This window comes from Salmo trutta, chromosome 26 (assembly GCF_901001165.1).
Source record: "Salmo trutta chromosome 26, fSalTru1.1, whole genome shotgun sequence".
Classification (NCBI taxonomy): domain Eukaryota; kingdom Metazoa; phylum Chordata; class Actinopteri; order Salmoniformes; family Salmonidae; genus Salmo; species Salmo trutta.
Window position 1 is genome coordinate 2,308,983 of NC_042982.1, and position 21,077 is coordinate 2,330,059.

Below are 21,077 nucleotides of genomic sequence, written 5' to 3' on the forward strand. Positions count from 1 at the left end.
ATCTCTACTGTAGCTGGGTTCCAGATCTGTTTGTGCTGTATTACCAACTCCAATGGTTGAATGACCCAGGTGTGATAATGTTTCTGGCCTGTCAAATGGGCTCCCCAGTGGCATAGCGGTCTAAGGCACTGCATCTCCATGCTAGAGGCATTTCTACAGACACGCTGGTTTGAATCCAGGCTGTATCACAACCAGCTGTGATTGGTGCGATAGGGTGGCGCACAATTGGCCCAGTGTTGTCCAGGTTTGGCCGGTGTAGGCCGTCATTGTAAATAAGATTTGTGCTTAACTGACTTGCCTAGTTAAATAAAAAACAATACTGAACTCTCTCCCAGGTGTAATTATGGTTCTGTTATGGTCTCCCAGGTGCCATTTGCTCCGTCCGGACTCAAGGTGCGCTACCTGAAGGTGTTCGAGCCCAAGCTGAACTACAGTGACCACGACGTCATCAAATGGGTGCGCTATATCGGCCGCAGCGGCATCTACGAGACACGCTGCTAACCGCCACCTCACAATCGGGTGGAAAGAGGGGCGCAACAGGGAAGAGGCTGGAACAAGGGAGGGAGCGAAAGACGACAACATGGGATCGTTTCTTTCAGTCTTTTTTCCCCCTGGGCTGGCTGACAAACGAAAAAAATCTATATATTGAAATGTATTATATTATTAAACGCATATAGATATAAATAATGCAAACATCCTGTGAAGTACAAAAAATACCATCTGCATCTAAAGGGTCTTTTCCCCCTTTTTAATCTAAACAAAAAATCCATTCCACCCCATGATATGTTGTCTACTATTCCTGTACTACCCATCTATTCCCCATGGCACTGAATTAGTGGACGACTGTACCCCTTGCCCATAATCACAGATCTAGAATCAGATTACGCACCATACCCTCAATCCTAATGTGTTAGGAAGTTAAAAAAGTATCTGACCATGTATCATTGGCTTAGGAGTAACTGCTACCCTCCCTCTCTTGATGCTGGCGTAGGAGTGTGTGTTGCTCTTCTGTTCTCCTGTAGCAACTAACGTCTCCTGTCCCACCTCTCTCTCCCCAGCCCTGCCCCTGTATCTGTATATCTAACCGGTGGAGTCACTCTTTAGCCTAGTGTGTAGTTTTCAGCAGTATGTAGTGTAGATGCATCCATTAAGTGTCATGCCATTTTCAATACATTTTATACGTTTTGTTATTTTAACACCCGGCCTTCCCCGAGTATTTTAGTCATGAATCGTCTTGTGTTTTTGTATTTAGTGCTTTGTCGTGCTTCTCTAAAGCTCTCTGGCCACCATTCCATCACGCTCTCTCACTGTCTTATCCCACACCCTTAGACCTCCTCTACTATTTCCAATAGCTGGTGGTGTCATTGTTATTATGATTCCTCTTGACGCAGATATAATAATGATGATTTTTTTGCTGTAGTTCCTGTCGTTTTATGTCTTTAGTGCTGCAGAGATTCCTTCTGTGTGACCAAAATTGTCAGTTTTAGGAACAAAAAAAATGTAGCGATGACAATAGACGGGACACATCAGTCTATGAATATAAATATATATAAACACATTTCTATATTGTATGAATGGTAAAAATGTGCTATCGAGCAGAGCCAGTTGTTACGGTCTCAGTGGACTGCTGTAAGTGATGGTGTTTGTGTAGGAGACTCGGTTGAGCGGATCTCTCTGTGTGTGTGTGTGTGTGTGTGTGTGTGTGTGTGTGTGTGTGTGTGTGTGTGTGTGTGTGTGTGTGTGTGTGTGTGTGTGTGTGTGTGTGTGTGTGTGTGTGTGTGTGTGTGTGTGTTGCTATTCTTCCCCAGGACCACAATCTGCTCAACATGTCTCAGGAATCTGAAATTCTGGCTGCAAATTCCCAGTTCTGATCCCGACTGGAATTCTGACCCTCCCATACGCTTTACATTAGCATGGGTGTATTTCTTGACCAGTTAAAGGGATAGTTCACCAAAATTACAATGGCATTGGTTTCCTTACACTGTAAGCAGTCTATGGACAAGGTATGACAACAACATGCTTTGGTTTAGTTTCCCTGGCACTGTTATCACATGCTAACGTTTTAGCATTTGTGGCACAAATCCCATTCAAGTCATGGGACCGATATTAGTATTTGTCGCGCATCATGTTCAAATCAATTTGAGATCCATTTGGACATGATGCATCAAAAATTATAATATCGGTCCCATGACTTCAATGGGATTTGTGCCACAAATGCTAAAATGTTTGCATGTGGAAACGGTGCCAAGGAAACTAAACCAAAGCATGGCTTGCTGTCATACCTTGTCCAAAGACTGCTTACAGGGTAAGGAAACTAATTTGTAATTTGGGTGAACTATTCCTTTAAGCTTCAATAACCCCCTACATTCCATGTGCACTGATTTCCCCCACCCATACAAAAAAAGATATTGTTTACAACTTAATTTTGAAATCAGTTTAATGAAGGGATTTGGATATGGAACAATGGTGTGTGTTACCAGAGAGAGAAATGGGCAGCGTCCCAAATAGTACATTACTTTTAAGGTGCCATTTGGGACAGAGACGGAGTGAGTGAGTGTTCAACTCAACTCAGCCTACTAGACTTGGACTGCCGGCATTTCAAATTAACATTTTAAAATATTCCACCTTTCTGATAATGAGTGCGGCTTCAGATAGCGTTCCTCTTCCTCCCATATTCCTTCTAGTTCAATCATGGCTATTGTGTGTATTAAACAAAGGCTATCAGATTGTCTGAGCATTTGCAGTTGTAAAAAACACTCAGTGTGACACTACATAATGTTTACATTCTCTTTTTCTCTGGCACTACGTTCTACCAATGAACACTAAAAGCGCTTCTGCTAACTTCTGAAAAACCCTATCTCTCTGGCTGTCTGTAATTGCACACTATTCCCAAAATCCTATGGGCCCTGGCCAAAAGTAGTGCACTATATAGGCAATAGGTTGCCAATTCAGACCTAGTCTCTCTCTCTGGTCAATGCCCACTATGTCATGCCACACCCTGAGAGATGGGGAGGGAGAGTGCTGGGGGCTTGACCCTGTGCTTCAATGTTTCCATGGGCTCCATTTGGTAACTATGTGACTGTCAAGGTAATCCCAATAAAAAGGTGTAACCAATGGAATTCTGTCTATCAACTTATTTCTGCAGCAGAAGTTAAGTTTCTGTCTTGCAGTTACAGTGCTATCAGAAAGTATTTGCACACCTCGACCTTTTCCACATTTTGTTGTGTTACAGCCTGAATTTAAAATGGAATAAAATTAGATATTTTGTCACTGGCCTACATACAATACCCAGTAATGTCAAAGTGTAATTCTGTTTTTTAAATGTTTTCAAATGAATTTATCAAAAGCTGAAATATGTTGAGTCAAGTATTCAAACCCATTTATTATGGCAAGCCTAAATAAGTTTAGAAGTAAAAATGTCACAAGTTGCATGGACTCACTTTGTGTGCAATATTAGTGTTTAACGTGACTGTAATGACTACCTCATCTGTACCACACACATACAATTATCTATAAGGTCCCTCAGTCGAGCAGTGAATTTCAAACACAGATTCAACCACAAAGACCAGGGAGGTTTTCTAATGCCTCGCAAAGGCCACCTATTGGTAGATGGGTAAACATTTAGAAAAAGCAGACAATGAATATCCCTTTGAGCATGGTGAAGTAATTAATTCAACTTTTGATGGTGTATCAATGCACCCAGTCACTACAAAGATACAGGCGTCTTTCCTAACTCAGTTGCCGGAGGAAGGAAACCGCCCAGGGATTTTAAAGCTGACTTTAAAACAGTTAAAAGTTGAATGGCTGTGAGTAACACTGATAATGTGGCAAAGCCATTCATTGACTTTTTGTCCTGAATAGAAAGTGTTATGTTTGGGGAAAATCCAATATAACACATTACTAAGTACCACTCTCCATATTTTCAAGCGTAGTGGTGGCTGCATCATGTTATGGATATGCTTGTAATCATTTATTTTTTTAACCTTTATTTAACTAGGCAAGTCAGTTAAGAACAAATTCCTATTTACAATGACAGCCTACACCGACCAAACCCAGATGACACTGGGCCAATTGTTGTGCGCCACCCTATGGGACTAATCACAGCCAGTTGTGATACAGCCCAGGATAGAACCAGGGTCTGGAGTGACACCTTTAGCACTGAGATGCAGTGCCTTAGATTGCTGCGCCACTCTGGAACCGAAAATCATTAAGAATTGGGGAGTTTTTCAGAATAAAAAAGAAACGGAATGGAATGAAGCTAAGCACATGCACAATCCTAGAGGAAAACCTGGTTCAGTCACCTTTCCACCAGACACTGGGAGAGTAATTAACCTTTCAGCAGGACAATAACCTAAAACACAAGACCAAATCTATACTGAAGTCCCTTACCAAGAAGACCATGAATGTTCCTGAGTGGCCGAATTACAGTTTTGGCTTAAATCAGCTTGATTTGACAAGACCTGAAAATGGTTGAATGGCAATGATCAACAACCAATTTGACAGGGTTTGAAGAATTTTGAAAGCAATAACGGGCAAATGTTGCACAACCCAGGTGTGTAAAGCTCTTAGAGACTTACCCAGAAAGACTCACAGCTGTAATTTTTTACAAATGTTAGAATGTTTCTTCCACTTTGACACTTAGACTGTAAACTCTCCTTCCAGACTCACATTAAGCATCTCTAATCCAATATTTAATCTAGAATCGGCTTCCTATTTCGCAACAAAGCATCCTTCTCTCATGCTGCCAAACATACCCTCGTAAAACTGACCATCCTACCGATCCTCGACTTCGGCAATGTCATTTACAAAATAGCGCCCATCACTCTACTCAACAAATTGGATGCAGTCTATCACAGTGCCATCCGTTTTGTCACCATAGCCCCATATACTACCCACCACTGCGACCTGTAAGCTCTCGTTGGCTGGCCCTCGCTTCATACTCGCCGCCAAACCCACTGGCTCCAGGTCATCTACAAGTCTCTGCTAGGTAAAGCCCCGCCTTATCTCAACTCACTGGTCACCATAGCAGCACCCACCCATAGCACGCGCTCCAGCAGGTATATCTCACTGGTCACCCGCAAAGCCAATTCTTCCTTTGGCCGCCTTTCCTTCCAGTTCTCTGCTGCCAATAACTGGAACGAACTTCAAAAATCACAGAAGTTGGAGACTCATATCTCCCTCACTAGCTTTAAGCACCAGCTGTCAGAGCAGCTCGCAGATCACTGCACCTGTACATAGCCCATCTGTAAATAGCCCATCCAACTACCTCATCCCCATACTGTATTTATTTATTTATCTTGCTCCTTTACACCTCAGTATCTCTACTTGCACATTCATCTTCTGCACATTCTACCATTCCAGTATTTAATTGGTATATTGTAATTACTTATTTATTGCCTTACCTCCCTTGTCCTACCTCATTTGCACACACTGTATATATACTTTTTCTACTGTATTATTGACTGTATGTTTATTTATTCCATGTGTAACTCTGTTGTTGTATGTGTCGAACTGCTTTGCTTTATCTTGGCCAGGTCGCAGTTGTAAATGAGAACTTGTTCTCAACTAGCCTGCCTGGTTAAATAAAGGTGCATTTTAAAAAAAACATTTAAGTATTATGTGTAGATTGTTAACAAAAAAATGACAAATCCATTTGAATCCCACTTTGTAACACAAAAAAATGTGGAAAATGTCAAGGGAATACTTTCTGAAGGCGCTGTATATTATTAATGTTTACACTAATAACTATATACAGTGCATTCGAAAGGTATTCAGATCCCTTGACTTTTTCAAAACGTTATTACGTTACAGCCTTATTCTAAAATTGATTAAATAGTTTCCCCCCCTCATCAATCTAGACACAATACCCCATAATGACAAAGAATAACTGGTTTTTAGACATTTTTGCAAATATATTGAAATAAAAAAACGGAAATATTACATTTACATAAGTATTCAGATCCTTTACTCAGTACTTTGTTGAAGGACCTTTGTCAGCAATTACAGCCTCAAGTCTTCTTGGGTATGACGCTACAAGCTTGGCACACCTGTATTTGGGGAGTTTCTCCCATTCTTCTCTGCAGATCCTCTCAAGCTCTGTCAGGTTGGATGGGGAGCGTCTCTGCACGGCTATTTTCAGGTCTCTCCAAAGATGTTTGATCAGGCTCTGGCTGGGCCACTCAAGGACATTCAGAGACTTGTCCCAAAGCCACTCCTGTGTTGTCTTGGCTGTGTGCTTAGGGTCGTTGTCCTGTTGGAAGATAAACCTTCGCCCCAGTCTGAGATCCTGAGCGCTCTGGAGCAGGTTTTCATCAAGGATCGCTCTGTACTTTGCTCCGTTCATCTTTCCCTCGATCTGGACTAGTCTCCCAGTCCCTGCCTCTGAAAAACATCCCACAGCATGATGCTGCCACCACCATGCTTTACCGTAGGGATGGTGCCAGGTTTCCTCCAGGTGTGAAGCTTTGCATTCAGGGCAAAGAGTTCAATCTTGGTTTCATCAGAACAGATAATCTTGTTTCTCATGGTCTGAGAGTCCTTTAGGTACCTTTTGGCAAACTCCAAGCAGGCTGTATATGTGCCTTTTACTGAGGAGTGGCGTCCATCTGGCCACTCTATCATAAGGGCCTGATTGGTGGAGTGCTGCAGAGATGGTTGTCCTTCTGGAAGGTTCTCCCATCTCCACAGAGGAACTCTGGAGCTCTGTCAGAGTAGCCATCAGGTTCTTGGTCACCTCCCTGACCAAGGCCCTTCTCCCCCAATTATTCAGTTTGGCCGGGTGGCCAGCTCCAGGAAGAGTCTTGGGTGTTCCAAACTTCTTCCATGTAAGAATGATGGAGACCACTGTGTTCTTGGGGACCTTAAACGCTGCAGAAATATTTTGGTACCCTTCCCCAGATCTGTGCCTCGACACAATCCTGTCTCGGAGCTCTGCGGACAATTCCTATGACCTCATGACTTGGTTTTTGCTCTGACATGCACTGTCAACTGTGGGACCTTATAGAGACAGGTGTGCCTTTCCAAATCATGTCCAATCAATTGAATTGTCCACATGTGGACTCCAATCAAGTTGTATAAACATCTCAAGGATGATCAATGGAAACAGGATGAACCTGAGTTCAATTTCGAGTCTCATTGCAAAGGGTCTGAATACTTATGTAAAGGTATGTCTGTTTTGTATAAATTTGTAAGAAATTCTAAAAATCTGTTTTTGCTTTGTCATTATGGGGCATTGTGTGTAGATTGATGAGATTTTTATTTTTTTAATCCATTTTAGAATAAGGCTGTAACATAACAAAATGTGGAAAAAATGAAGGGGTCTGAATACTTTCTGAATGCACTGTATAATTAGCCATCAAATGTGTATGAATTGTAATGCTTATATCTCATTTATAAATGGGGGGTGCGACTCATTAGTACCCACTACTTATGAATAGATAATTAATGCGCATTCATGAAAGTCAATGTGATGGCAATTAGATTTTTCTGTCAAATTTACATTTTAGTCATTTAGCAGACGCTCTTATCCAGAGCGACTTACAGTAGTGAATGCATACATTTCATACATTTTTTTTCTGTGCTGGCCCCCTGTGTGAATCGAACCCACAACCCTGGCGTTGCAAACACCATGCAAACACCAAACACCATGCTCTACCAACTGAGCTACAGGGAAGGAAATTTAAAAGAAACATTTTCAATGTTTAAGCGTGATTGAGCGTTGTGAAGGCTAACTCTAAAAGTGGGTTACTGACTTTGAAGTAAAAGACTTTGAAGTAAAAGACTAAGTAAAACAATGTGGGGATAAGCTTTGAATGGGTTTTAAAGTGTTCGTAGGGAGGGGGTTAACTGGAAAAATGTGTGGAAGGAGGCTGTTTAGAAAAGTTAGCTTGTGCAGTGTTGGTGTGGTTGGACAGATGAATAAAGTGATGCGTAATTAAATTCTCATCTTTCAGGGCCCCATAAAAGATCTCCTTTCCAGTTTTTCTTTTCGACTCCCCCCGTTTCCTCCTTCCTTCCCTATTTTCTCTCCGCTCCTTCCCAGGGTGGGTGACATCGTCAGGTCAGCCCGCCCAGAGTTTCCCTAGTCACCTGGAGTGCAGCCAGACCCTGGGCACAGGGCCAAGTCCAGTGAGGGGCGGAAGTTATGAGACCGCCATTCAGGTGCCCTTTACTAAAAAATCTGTCTCTAGAAAGGATTTTTTTTCTATATATTTTTTTTGTTAACCAAAGTGGACGTCTTAGGCTACTCTCCTTATGTTTAGGTTTATTTGAACATCTTGGTGACACAGACAGACACATACAGAAAATGTGGTGTCATACAATATATAAACACAAGTAAAAAATATATATTTTTAATGCGCTTATTCTGTAGATGTGTGTTAAAGAGTAGTAGTTTTACAGCATTTTAAAAAGTGTGATGGTCACTGACGGTTCTTACAGTATCCATCATCTCCGGGCAATTTTGCGATAAGCTACTCGTTAACTTTCTTAGCCACAAAGTGATTCATTTATCATAATTTATCAGTGGAAGGATGGGACAACAAAAGCATTGTCGTTGGGCCTGATCCATAAATATCATGTAATATAACCCCCAAATTCTTGCTATATGTTCTTAAGAGTCACAGGGGTCCTCTTCTATTGAAAACCACAGGCTGTCTCGGGGTCTTCCTAAGGTCAGCCCGAGTGATGGGGATAGGGGGAAACTGTGGACCACTTGGCCAGCCAGACCATGGGCAATGCCAAAAAGTTCAATTGACAAACATTTTACCTCATTCCGCACAATGGATTTTTTTATGAGAGCACACTAGCGTGGCCACTTTCTGAAGGTGAATGAAGGGATGTAGGCTAGAACAAACCCTTGATGCAGTGAGGCAAAGCCTAAAGCCTCCTCCTGAGCCACAGCATTGCAGATGGTGACACATTGCTGTAGCCTAACCAGGATGGGGCATACTGTGGGCTGGTCATGATAGACTACTAAACGCCTTCCTCTTCAATGGATGATCCATAATTAGCCGAGGAGCTATCACACCTAGATGGGGCTCAGAGAGAGTTGAGATAGGCTAGATGTAGGCCTAGATTTCAATAATTATTTGAGTTAGTTAACTTTTTTGACATCTCCTCTGTTAGTCTTTTGAGTTGCCACTTGCTAATTGCCAGGAAGTGGACTAATGGAGCCTGTTTGAACAGATGGATTGGAAAATGGGTCCATGCAAGCAAAGAAAAATGAGCGCATCTGGAAGGATGTTATTTGCTACAATATTGTCATGGTGCCCACTTTCCTTGCGTGGACAGTTGGGACTGAGCGCCACATGAGTAAACAGGTGAAGAAACAGTCCTTGCAATTTGGAATCCTTGGGACGTCCATACCCCTTGGGGACGTCCCTATGATTAGGGTTAGAGTTTATGGACGTCCCAAGGATCCCCGATAGCACTGACCGTGAAGAAACCCCTGGCTCTGCGGCTGTGTTTATTTGCGGGTTGCAGACTTGCCGGTGTCGATGTCAAGTTTTGGTGGCTAAATAACACTTACTAATAAATGAGGAAAAAAAGTTTCCTTAAAAAAATGTGTCTTTAGCCTATAAACGATGACTTATTTTCATAATTTGTCTTCTAAGCCATGGCGGATTGAGGCCTCAACCGATGAGAGATACTTTTACATTCCACGAGCGGTTATTTAAGTAAGAGTTTACAGCCCAACAATAGTTTGAAGTCTTCAAGGCTGTCTTTGAGGACAGTTGAACATTTTACCCTCTATTCGCTGGTTGAGAACTGTGTGTAGTTTGAGAGCACTTTGAGAGAATGGGAGAGCAAAGGCTGTGAGACAAATTGTTGTTTTAGAACTGGGCGGCGCTCTCTCTCTATCCCACCACTCGACTGACGTGCCCGAACTTGTACGACCGACACCTGATCCGTTCGGTCGCTGCATAGACTAGGCAGGGAAGTATCAAAGTTACCCAATAAACATACAAATGCGATGCAATTAACGAAGGACTCGGTTGAAAAGTAAGAGTTTACAATTATATCACAGGGGAATAGCGCGGAATGCTGAGAATGATACGAGTTTGATGGGACGGGAGAATTTGGAGCTCCCTGCCCAAATGGCCAATTCTCTGCAGAGCTGTTCAAATGTGGTTTTCACGTTGTGATACGCACCGCGTTCTGGTTCAGAGGAAGGATAGCCTACTCATGCTTTCTGCATGAAAACACCTGAATAAGGTAGCCTATCCAAGATGATCAATCTCTTTTATACCAATCCTTGCATTTAGCAGAACCATGTGTTCTCAACATTGAGTGTAGGTTGCCATTGACTGTCAACTGTAAAAAGACTACAGGTTCCAATGGAGCACAGGAAGCAGAAGTTCCGTTCGCCCAAGGGATTCGTCCCAGTGTTTGAGATGCGCGGATCTCGTCCGGTACTTTTTCTACTAGTGCTGGTGTTGGTAGGGTTGGATGGGCTCGGCGGACTCCCTACGTGTAGAAGGAAAACGGTAAGTGGGCGGCTGCACATGGAAATGATTAAAAGTAATATTTAGACTGTTTGCCTGTGCGAGCAACTCAACTAACCCAGTATTTTCATAAATGTATTGCCTTTTGTTATCGTTTTTTTACAGACTGAAAAAAATACGTGTTTTAAGTAAGCTACACTGACAATCACATTTTTCTGGTTTGATCCTAATGCATGTTTGTGTATGTTTATTTTTTGACCGGTGTTACAATAGCCTAGAATAGGAAAATAAATGGGGGGGAAGAAGAAAAGAAAGGAAGGAGTGGTTTAGGTGGTGAGGGGAGGGGGGCGCTGGAGGAGAACGCTTCAGCTCACATGTGGGTGACAGATATTTTAGCACAGAGCGATGGATAGATGGAGAGCAGATGAGGAGGGTTCTACATCTGTGTAGGGTTAAGTTGTGATTTCTGTTCCCTTTTGCACTTGTGCCACGTGTGTGTTTTTTTATTTTCTTCCTAGAGGAGGCCAGGCATGCTCCCTTTTGCCAGGAAGCCTGACAAATGCAATGGCTTAACTTGACTTTAATTTATTCCTTTTAACTACTACTGGAAGAAATAGTGGAAGAAAGGTGGTGAAATAGAATGAACAACTCAAATAACTATTTTGTGTTCGGGTGGGAGTTGAAATCCTCTCCCAGTTGCTGATTCAAAAAATGTTCATCATTGAAGTGATTTTTGCATGTAAATCTTGGTGGGGAAAACTCCACTTGTTTTTTTTAATGCAACACACACAACACTAAACAATACATTAATTGCACTATAACGGTGCCCAACGGTGCCCACAAACTGCTAGGGCCTACATAAAGCTGTCCCAACAGCAGAGCTTTCTTTTCAGCACAGTGGATTGAATACTTACTACTGCTACACCTGGCTATCAGCGGAGCCTTGTCTGGCATCGAAACAGTTCACTCAGCCTCATTTACTGCATTTAAAAAAAACCCACATCTGATATTGCTGACTTGCTTAAACAAATGTGGTTTCTACTGACAATTGAGATGTACAAACTATGGCATAAGGGGATGACGGGCAGATAATAGGCAATCTGTCATTTCGATTAAGACGTTAATGAGCGAGTTAGGACGGACGTAGCCAATATAACTATTTGTTCAGCGACAGAACATGGGCTGTTCTTACAGTATTCTCTCTGTACACCAAGTCAGAACTCTAGGATAAATAAATGGGGGAAATATGCAGAAAATGAAAGCTCTTACAATATTCAATGATTACATTTCTCTAAAACAGACGACAGGCTGCACCACCAAGTCAGAACAGTAGGCTAAGTTATGAGGGGGAAAGGGAAATGATCAGGGTGAGGCACATGGGCTACTATGAGCTTACTACACAACATACACTTAGTATTACTTTCTTAGCTACAGTACACATATCTCCCTAGCATATTACATAATTTATGCGGCAGCATACAATTCATTTTTGGACTGAAATTGTTGTACTGTGCTCACTTGAACAGAAAGGTGGCGCTGCGGTCCTTGTGGGCAATTTTTGTCATCAAACTTTATCATGAAAGTCTGGCATTCTCTGGATTTATGATGGTTTTAAGACAACTGGGAACAATAAAAAAAACATAGTCGAATCATGACGTCATTGATCTTCAGATCGGAGCTCTAGAAAGAGCACCGAGTTTCCGACATGGAATTCCGAGTTGGATGACCATTCAAAACGTATTTTCCTAGTCGGAGCAATTTTTTCTGACTTTCCAGTTGTCTTGAACTCACTGAAGTCTGAGATTTCCAGTTCCGAGTTTCCAGTTGTTTTGAATGGGGCAGAAGTCATGTCGGAAAGTATTCAGACCCCTTGACTTTTTCCACATTTTGTTACCTTACAGCCATATGGCGCAGTATATAAGGCACTGTGTCGCAGTGCTAGCTGTGTCACTACAGATCCTGGTTCGATCCCAGGCTGTGATGCAGCTGGCCGTGACTGGGAGACCCATGAGGCGGTGCACAATTGGCCCAGGGTTGTCTGGGTTAGGGGAGAGTTTGGCTGGCCGGGTTGTCCTTGTCCCATTGCGCTCTAGCGACTCCTGTGGCAGGCCGGGTGCAATGCACGCTGACACGGTCGCCAGGTGTACGGAGTTTCCTCCAACACATTGGTGCGGCTGGCTTCCGGATTAAGCGAGAATTGTGTCAAGAAGCACTGCGGCTTGGCGGGTCGTGTTTTGGAGGACGCATGGCTCTCGACCTTTGCCTCTCCCGAGTCTGTACGTAGTTGCAGCGATGAGATAAGATTGTAACTACCAATTGGATATCACAACATTGGGGAGAAAAGGGTATATATATATGTGTATATATATATATATATATATATATATTATCAAAAATTAAATAACGTTTTTCCTCATAATACCAAATAATGACAAATAAAATAATGACAAAGAGAAAACAGGTTTTTAGAAATGTTTGCTATTTATAAAAAATAAAAACTGAAATACAATATTTACATAAGTATTGAGAGCCTTTTCTATGAGACACGAAATTGAGGTCATATGTATCCATATGCATTGATCATCCTTGAGATGTTTCTACAACTTGATTGGAGTCCACCTGTGGTAAATGATTCGAAAGGCATTAGACATGATTTGAAAGGCACACACCTGTCTATATATAATCCCACAGTTGACAGTGCATGTCAGAGCAAAAACCAAGCCATGAGGTCGAAGGAACCACCAAGACTCTTCCTAGAGCTTGCCACCCGGCCAAACTGAGCAATCAGGGGAGAAGGGCCTTGGTCAGGGAGGTGACCAAGAACCCGATGGTTACTCTGATAGAGCTCCAGAGTTCCTCTGTGGAAATGGGAGAACCTTCCAGAAGGACAACCATCTCTGCAGCACTCCACCAATCAGGCCTTTATGGTAGAGTGGCCAGGCGGAAGCCACTCCTCATTAAAAGGCACATGACAGCCTGCTTGGAGTTTGCCAAAAGGCACCTAAAGACTTACAGATCATGAAAAACAAGACTCTCTGGTCTGATGAAACCAAGATTGGACTCTTTGGCCTGAATGCCAAGCGTCACGTCTGGAAGAAACCTGGCACCATCCCTACTGTGAAGCATGGTGGTGGCAGCATCATGCTGTGGGGATGTTTTTCAGTGGCAGGGATTGAGAGACTAGTTAGGATCGAGGGAAAGATAACGGAGCAAAGTACAGAGAGATCCTTGATGAAAACCTACTCCAGAGCACACAGGACCTCAGATTGGTGCAAATGTTCACCTTCCAATAGGAAAATGACCCTAAGCACACAGCTAAGACAATGCAGGAGTGGCTTTGGGACAAGTCTCTGAATGTCCTTGAGTGGCCCAGCCAGAGCCCTGACTTGAACTCGATCTAACATCTCCGGAGAGACCTGAAAATAGCTGTACATCGACGCTCTGCATCCAACCTGACAGAGCTTGAGAGGATCTACAGAGAATAATGGGAGAAACTCCACAAATATAGCTGTGCCAAGCTTGTAGCTTCATACCCAAGAAGACTCAAGGCTGTAATCGCTGCCAAAGGTGCTTCAACAAAGTACTGAGAAAAGGGTCTGTATATGTATTATGTAAATGTCATATTTACGTTTTTCTTTTATACATTTGCTAAAATATCCTAAAACCTGTTTTTGCTTGGTCATTATGGGGTATTGTGTATAGATTGATGAGGGGAAAAAACAAATGAATCCATTTTAGAATATGGCTTTAACGTAACAAAATACTTTCCGAATGCACTGTATTTCAACCTTTTCTGGCCCATGGTGTTGAACGCTTATCCTTTTAAACTTGGAAAAGAGACCTTTAAACCCAGACTTGGACCACACACCCTCTCCACTGAATAGCAGGCTAGTGATTGCTTTGCAACACTTGCAGTTAGCCGCTGATTCCTTCCAAACCACTGATTGTTGAATTTGCGATTTCAAACTTTGTTGTGTAATGTTCATGTCAAATGGCCAATGAGCACCGATACGTTTTATCTATAATGTCTCTTCATATGACAAGGATTGAAAAGGATTTGCCAGTAGATGATGACCGCTTATCTAGCTTGCTAGCTAAGATTTTGAAAGTGTGATGTTGACATGATCAGTCCAATCAAAGCTACGGCAGATATAAAGTGATTTGATGTCATTTGATCTGTGGCCAGTGACCTTGAGCCTTCTTGGATGGGCACTTCTAATGTAACTCTTATGGCAGCACCCAAGGGGCTTGAATTTCCAAGCTCCCCTGAATGACGGGTTGCCACTGGTCCTGTCTTGTTTCACAGGCTACTGATCATTTGTTCTTTGTCTCAGGCGCTGTACCATTCTCTCTACTGCAACATACTGACTGTGCAAAGCTTCTCTCTCACTCTCTCTCCAACACACACTGTTTTCACCTCTCCATGGTCATGTCATGCTCCTCTTGTCACCTCTAATGATCTCTCTCTCCCCCTCCATCTCTCTCAGGAAGCTGGTGGGCGGTCTGTGGAGTCCCTGAGCTCTGTGAAGCATCATCCTGTGACGGGAGCGGCATTGAGCCGCTCCAAACGCTACGCCATCAACCCACTGGGACAAAAGTGGAAGCATTTCAACCTCACCTACAAGTGAGACCCTGAATACCAAGTCAGACCCTTGTCCCTACCCCCTAGGCACTTTTGAAGATCTGAGATGATTAGATATGCAGTGCCTTCAGAAAGTATTCACTCCCAATGTTCCTTCAAAAGGGACACTGAGCAAATTTCATGTCTGCTGACCGTAAACTTGAACGTGGTAAAAAATTCTGTGTGCGTTTACTGTGAACAATAAAGCTGTACCTGCTTTAAGTTACAGTTTCAGACAGTGGTCAAGTAGGCTACTGTGGCTATTTGATCATAATGTAGACCTACCTGAGTTTCCTATCATCAAAAACAATGGAGAAAATGCATCCCATAACATTTTAACATGGAAATAGCTGTTCTATCTTTCAGACTACAGTAGCAGCCAACGTGTGGTGTTCAATGTAGGCCTACATTCCATGAGACTTTTGAAAAAAACATTCAGGGCTTGACATTAACCTGTTTATCCACTTTCCCTTCAGACAAGGAGGTGACTGAAAATGTTATTGTGTTGTTTGATTCAAAATAAAATGTTTTATTATTCCCATACCATTATTATAGAGATTCAGACAAATTATGCTACATTAACTTATTCAAGCCTGTCTCGAAATACAACACTGCCCCTTTAATACAAAAAATCTTTACCAGACGTCTTTTCAAAGATGTCTAGAAATGTTCACGTTTTGTGCTCTTGTAGAAAGCAATCACTCCCCCATTGTTGACTACAAATGATCTATACCTGAGCTACTAACTCACTAACTAGCAAAGGATATGAAAACATGTGCAAACGTGGCTACATGCAGCTCTCACTTTGATCTCAAAACAAGCGCATCTACTTATGACCGCTCATGCTGTAAACACAGTCCAGTTCAAAGTGAATGGCACAGATCCATATACGGCAATGGTCTATTTGCATGTAAGCATACCGCAGCTCTGATTAGTTATGCCGCTCTGGTCTATGTAGAGTACGGACTGAATTGTACTCCAATGCGTTCTGCCTACAATGAAATCTCTTCAAATCAAATCTAATGTTATTGGTCACATACACATTGTTAGCAGATGTTATTGCGAGTGTAGCGAAATGCTTGTGCTTCTAGTTCCGACAGTACAGCAATATCTAACATGTAATCTAATTATTCCACAAAAACTACCTAATACACACAAATCTAAGTAAAGGAATGGAATAAGAATATATACATATAAATATATGGATGAGCAATGACAGAGTGGCATAGGCAAGATGCAATAGATGGTATAAAATACAGTATATACATATGAGATGAGTAATGCAAGATACAGTTGAAGTCGGAAGCTTACATACACCTTAGCCAAATACATTTAAACTCAGTTTTTCACAATTCCTGACATTTAATCCCAGTAAAAATTCCCTGTCTTAGGTCAGTTAGGATCACCACTTTGTTTTAAGAATGTGAAATGTCTGAATAATAGTAGAGAGAATGATTTATTTCAGCTTTTATTTATTTCATCACATTCCCAGTGGGTCAGAAGTTTACATACACTCAATAGGGTAGAATTGCCTTTAAATTGATTAACTTGGGTCAAACGTTTCGGGTAGCCTTCCACATGCTTCCCACAATAAGTTGGGTGAATTTTGGCCCATTCCTCCTGACAGAGCTGGTGTATCTGAGTCAGTTTTCTAAGCCTCCTTGCTCGCACACGCTTTTTCAGTTCTGCCCACACATTTTCTATAGGATTGTGGTCAGGGATTTGTGATGGCGACTCCAATACCTTGACTTTGTTGTCCTTAAGCCATTTTGCCACAACTTTGGAAGTATGCTTGGGGTCATTGTCCATTTGGAAGACCCATTTGCGGCCAAGCTTTAAGTTACTGACTGATGTCTTGAGATGTTGCTTCAATATATCCATATAATTTTCCTCCTCATGATGCCATCTATTTTGTGAAATGCACCAGTCCCTCCTGCAGCAAATCACCCCTACAACATGATGCTGCCACCCCCGTGCTTCACGGTTGGAATGGTGTTCTTCGGCTTGCAAGCCTCCCCCTCTAGGGGACAGAACGCGTCTCCTTCCTGAGCGGTATGATGGCTTCAAGGTCCCATGGTGTTTATACTTGCGTACTATTGTTTGTACAGATGAACGTGGTACCTTCAGGCATTTGGAAAATGCTCCCAAGGATGAACCAGACTTGTGGAGTGGAGGACTACAACTTGTTTTCTGAGGTCTTGGCTGATTTCTTTTGATTTTCCCTTGATTTCAAGCAAAGAGGCACTGAGTTTGAAGGTAGGCCTTGAAATACATCCACAGGTACACCTCCAATTGACTCAAATGATGTCAATTAGCCTATCCGAAGCTTCTAAAGCCATGACATAATTTTCTGGAATTTTTCAAGCTGTTTAAAGGCACAGTCAACTTAGCGTATGTAAACTTCTGACCCACTGGAATTGTGATACAGTGAATTATAAGTAAAATTATCTCTGTAAACAATTGTTGGAAAAATTACTTGTGTCATGCACAAAGTAGATGTCCTAACCGACTTGCCAAAACTATAGTTTGTAAACAAGAAATTTGTGGAGTTTTTGAAAAACTAGTTTTATGACTCCAACCTAAGTGTATGTAAACTTCCGACTTCAACTGTATGTAAACATTATTAAAGCAGACCGCACCTCCCTCTGGAGAGCCTTGCGGTTGTGGGTGGTGCAGTTGCCGTACCAGATGGTGATGCAGCCCGACAGGATGCTCTCAATTGTGCATCTGTAAAAGTCTGTGAGGGTTTTAGGTGACAAGCCAAATTTCTTGAGGTTGAAGAGGTTCTGTTGCGCCTTCTTCATCACACCTTCTGTGTGGGTGGACCATTTCAGTTTGTCCGTGATGTGGATGCCGAAGAACTTAAAACATTCCACCTTCTCCACTGCTGTCCCGTTGATGTGGATAGGGGAATGCTCCCTCTGCTGTTTCCTGAAGTCCACGATCATCTCCTTTGTTTTGTTGACATTGAGTGAGAGGTTGTTTTGCTGACACTAGTACCCTCACCTCCCTGTAGGCTGTGTCGTCATTGTTGGTGATCAAGCCTATTACTGTTGTGTCGTCTGCAAACTTGATGATTGAGTTGGAGGCGTGCATGGCCACACAGTGAACAGGGAGTGAACAGGGAGTACAGGAGGGGACTGAGCACACACCCTTGTGGGACCCCAGTGTTGAGGATCAGTGAAGTGGAGATGTTGTTTCCTACCTTCACAACCTGGAGGCTGCCCGTCAATTAGTCTAGAACCCAATAGCACAGGGTGGGGTTGAGACCCAGGGCCTCTAACATAATGATGAGCTTGGAGGGTACTATGGTGTTGAATGCTGAGCTATAGTCAATGAACAGCATTCTTACATAGGTATTCCTCTTGTCCAGATGGGATAGGGCAGTGTGCAGTGTTATGGCGATTGCATTGTCTGTGGACCTATTATGGCGGTAAGCAAATTGAAGTGGGTCTAGGGTGACAGGTAAGGTGGAGGTGATTTGATCCTTGACTAGCCTCTCAAAGCACTTCATAATGACTGAAGTGAGTTCTACGGGGCTATAGTCATTTAGTTCAGTTACCTTTGCCTTCTTGGGTACAGGAACAATGGTGGCCATCTTGAAGCATGTGGGGACAGCAGACTGGGATAGGGAAAGATTGAATATGTCTGTAAACACACCAGCCAGCTGGTCTGCGCATGCTCTAAGGATGCTGCTAGGGATGCCATCTTGCGAGGGTTAACACGTTTAAATCTCTCACTCATGTCAGCCACGGAGAAGGAGAGCCCACAGTCCTTGGTAGCGGGCCATGTGGGTGGCACTGTATTATCCTCAAAGCGGGCAAAGGAGGTGTTTAGTTTGTCTGGAAGCAAGACGTCAGGTCCGTGACATGGCTGGTTTTCTTTTTGTAGTCCGTTATTGTCTGTAGACCTTGACACATACGTCTCGTGTCTGAGCCGTTGAATTGCGACTCCACTTTGTCTCTATAGTGACATTTCGCTTGTTTGATTGCCTTGCGGAGGGAATAACTACACTGTTTATATTCGGTCATAATCCCACTCACCTTTCCATAGTTAAATGCGGTGGGTCGTGCTTTCAGTTTTGCGCGAATGCCGCCATCTATCCACGATTTCTGGTTAGGGTAGGTTTTAATAGTCACGGTGGGTACAACATCTCCTATGCACTTCCTTATAAACTCACTCGCCGAATCAGCATATATGTCAATATTATTATCTGAGGCTACCTGGAACATGTCCCAGTCCGCTTGATCAAAACAATCTTGAAGCGTGGATTCCGATTGGTCAGACCAGTGTTGAATAGTTCTTAACATGGGTACATCCTGTTTGAGTTTCTGCCTATAGGAGGGAGGAGCAAAATGGAGTCGTGGTCAGATTTGCAAAGTTAGTTTTTCCTACTAAGTCTTGCGTAGTTCATTTTGTTTCGGTAATTTTGCATTGATTCGATCACAATTCCCACAGTAAAGGAAAACGTTGATAGTGATAACTAAGGGGAAAACTGTAAAAAGCTGAGTGAAGGTCAATCTCGTGCTTCTCTGCGTGGGCTGATATTTCTTCTGTGGAGCAGTCCCGGGGAGCTGTGCACCCACGCAGTTTAGAGGGAACATTGTTCACAGCCCTGGATTTTTGCAAATTTTGTCGTGTTATAGCCTGAATTTAAAATCTTTTATATTTAGATTTTGTGTCACTGGCCTACTCACAATAATGTCAAAGTGTAATTATGTTTGTAGAATTGTTTTACAAATTAATTACAAATGAAAAGCTGTAATGTCTTGAGATGTCTTGAGTCAATTCAACCCCTTTGTTATTGCAAATAGGTACTTAACAAGTCACATAATAAGTTGCATGGACTCACTCTGTGTGCAATAATAGTGTTTAACATGATTTTTTTTATGACTCTCTGTACCCCACACATACAATTATCTGTAAGGTCCCTCAGTCGAGCAGTGAATTTCAAACACAGATTCAACCACAAAGACCAGGGAGGTTTTCCAATGCCTCGCAAAGAAAGGCACATATTGGTAGATGGGTAAAAAAAAAGCACACATTGAAAATTCCTTTCATTACATTTTTTACATTTTAGTCATTTAGCAGACGCTCTTATCCAGAGCAACTTACAGTAGTGAATACATACATTTCATACATTTTTTTTTTTCCTGTGCTGGCCCCCCGTGGGAATCAAACCCACAACCCTGGCGTTGCAAACACCATGCTCTACCAACTGAGCTACAGGGAAGGCTTTCAGCATGTTGAAGTTATTAATTACACTTTGGATGATGTATCAATACACCGTCACTACAAAGATACAGGCGTGTTTCCTAACTCAGTTTCTGGAGAGGATGGAAACCGCGCAGGTATTTCACCGTCAGGCCAATGGTGACTTTAAAACATTTACAGAGTTTAATAGCTATGATAGGAGAAAACTGAGAATGGATCAACAACATTGTAGTTACTCGACAATGCTAACCTAATGACAGAGTGGGGAAAAAGGAAGCTTGTACAGAATACAAATATTCTAAAACATGCATCTTGTTTGCAATAAGACACTAAAGTAAAACTGCAAAAAATGTGCCATTATGTTTGGTGCAAATGGAATAGAGCGAAGCACAGACAAAATCCTAGAGGAAAACCTGATTCAGTCTGCTTTCCAACAGACACTGGGAGACAAATTCCCCTTTCAGCAGGACAATAACCTAACACACAAGGCCAAATATACAATGATCAACAACCAACTTGACAAAGCTTGAATTTTTTTAAAAATAATAATGTGCAAATATTGTACAATCCAGGTGTGTAAAGCTCTTAGAGACTTGCCCAGAAAGACTCACAGCTGTAATCGCTGCCAAAGGTGACATAAAACATATCCAATTGGTAGTTACATTCTTGTCCCATTTCTGCAACTCCCGTACGGACTCGGGAGAGGCGAAGGTCGAGAGCCATGCGTCCTCCGAAACACTACCCTGCCAAGCCACACTGCTACTTAACCCGGAAGCCAGCCGCACCAATGTGTCGGA

General features: G+C 42.5%; 2 protein-coding genes across 7 annotated transcripts in view; both read left to right on the forward strand.

Moving 5' to 3' along the window:
* Positions 1–3,119, forward strand: part of LOC115162876 (AP-2 complex subunit mu-like) — a 44,709-nt gene extending 41,590 nt beyond the window's left edge. For all 5 annotated transcript variants that reach the window (XM_029714351.1, XM_029714354.1, XM_029714353.1 and 2 more), the window contains one exon: positions 367–3,119. In XM_029714351.1, coding sequence (XP_029570211.1) covers positions 367–501 — 135 coding nt within the window. In that variant the 3' untranslated portion in view covers positions 502–3,119. The remainder of the gene's footprint in view (positions 1–366) is intronic.
* A 6,749-nt stretch (positions 3,120–9,868) lies between these two features.
* mmp23bb (matrix metallopeptidase 23bb) overlaps positions 9,869–21,077 on the forward strand; it is a 37,720-nt gene continuing 26,511 nt past the window's right edge. The window contains exons 1-3 of one of the 2 annotated variants that reach the window (XM_029714357.1): positions 9,869–10,215; positions 10,332–10,487; positions 14,933–15,069. In XM_029714357.1, coding sequence (XP_029570217.1) covers positions 10,338–10,487; positions 14,933–15,069 — 287 coding nt within the window. In that variant the 5' untranslated portion in view covers positions 9,869–10,215; positions 10,332–10,337. Of the gene's footprint in view, positions 10,488–14,932; positions 15,070–21,077 lie in introns of both variants that reach the window. The other variant, XM_029714356.1, reaches the window with a different exon arrangement.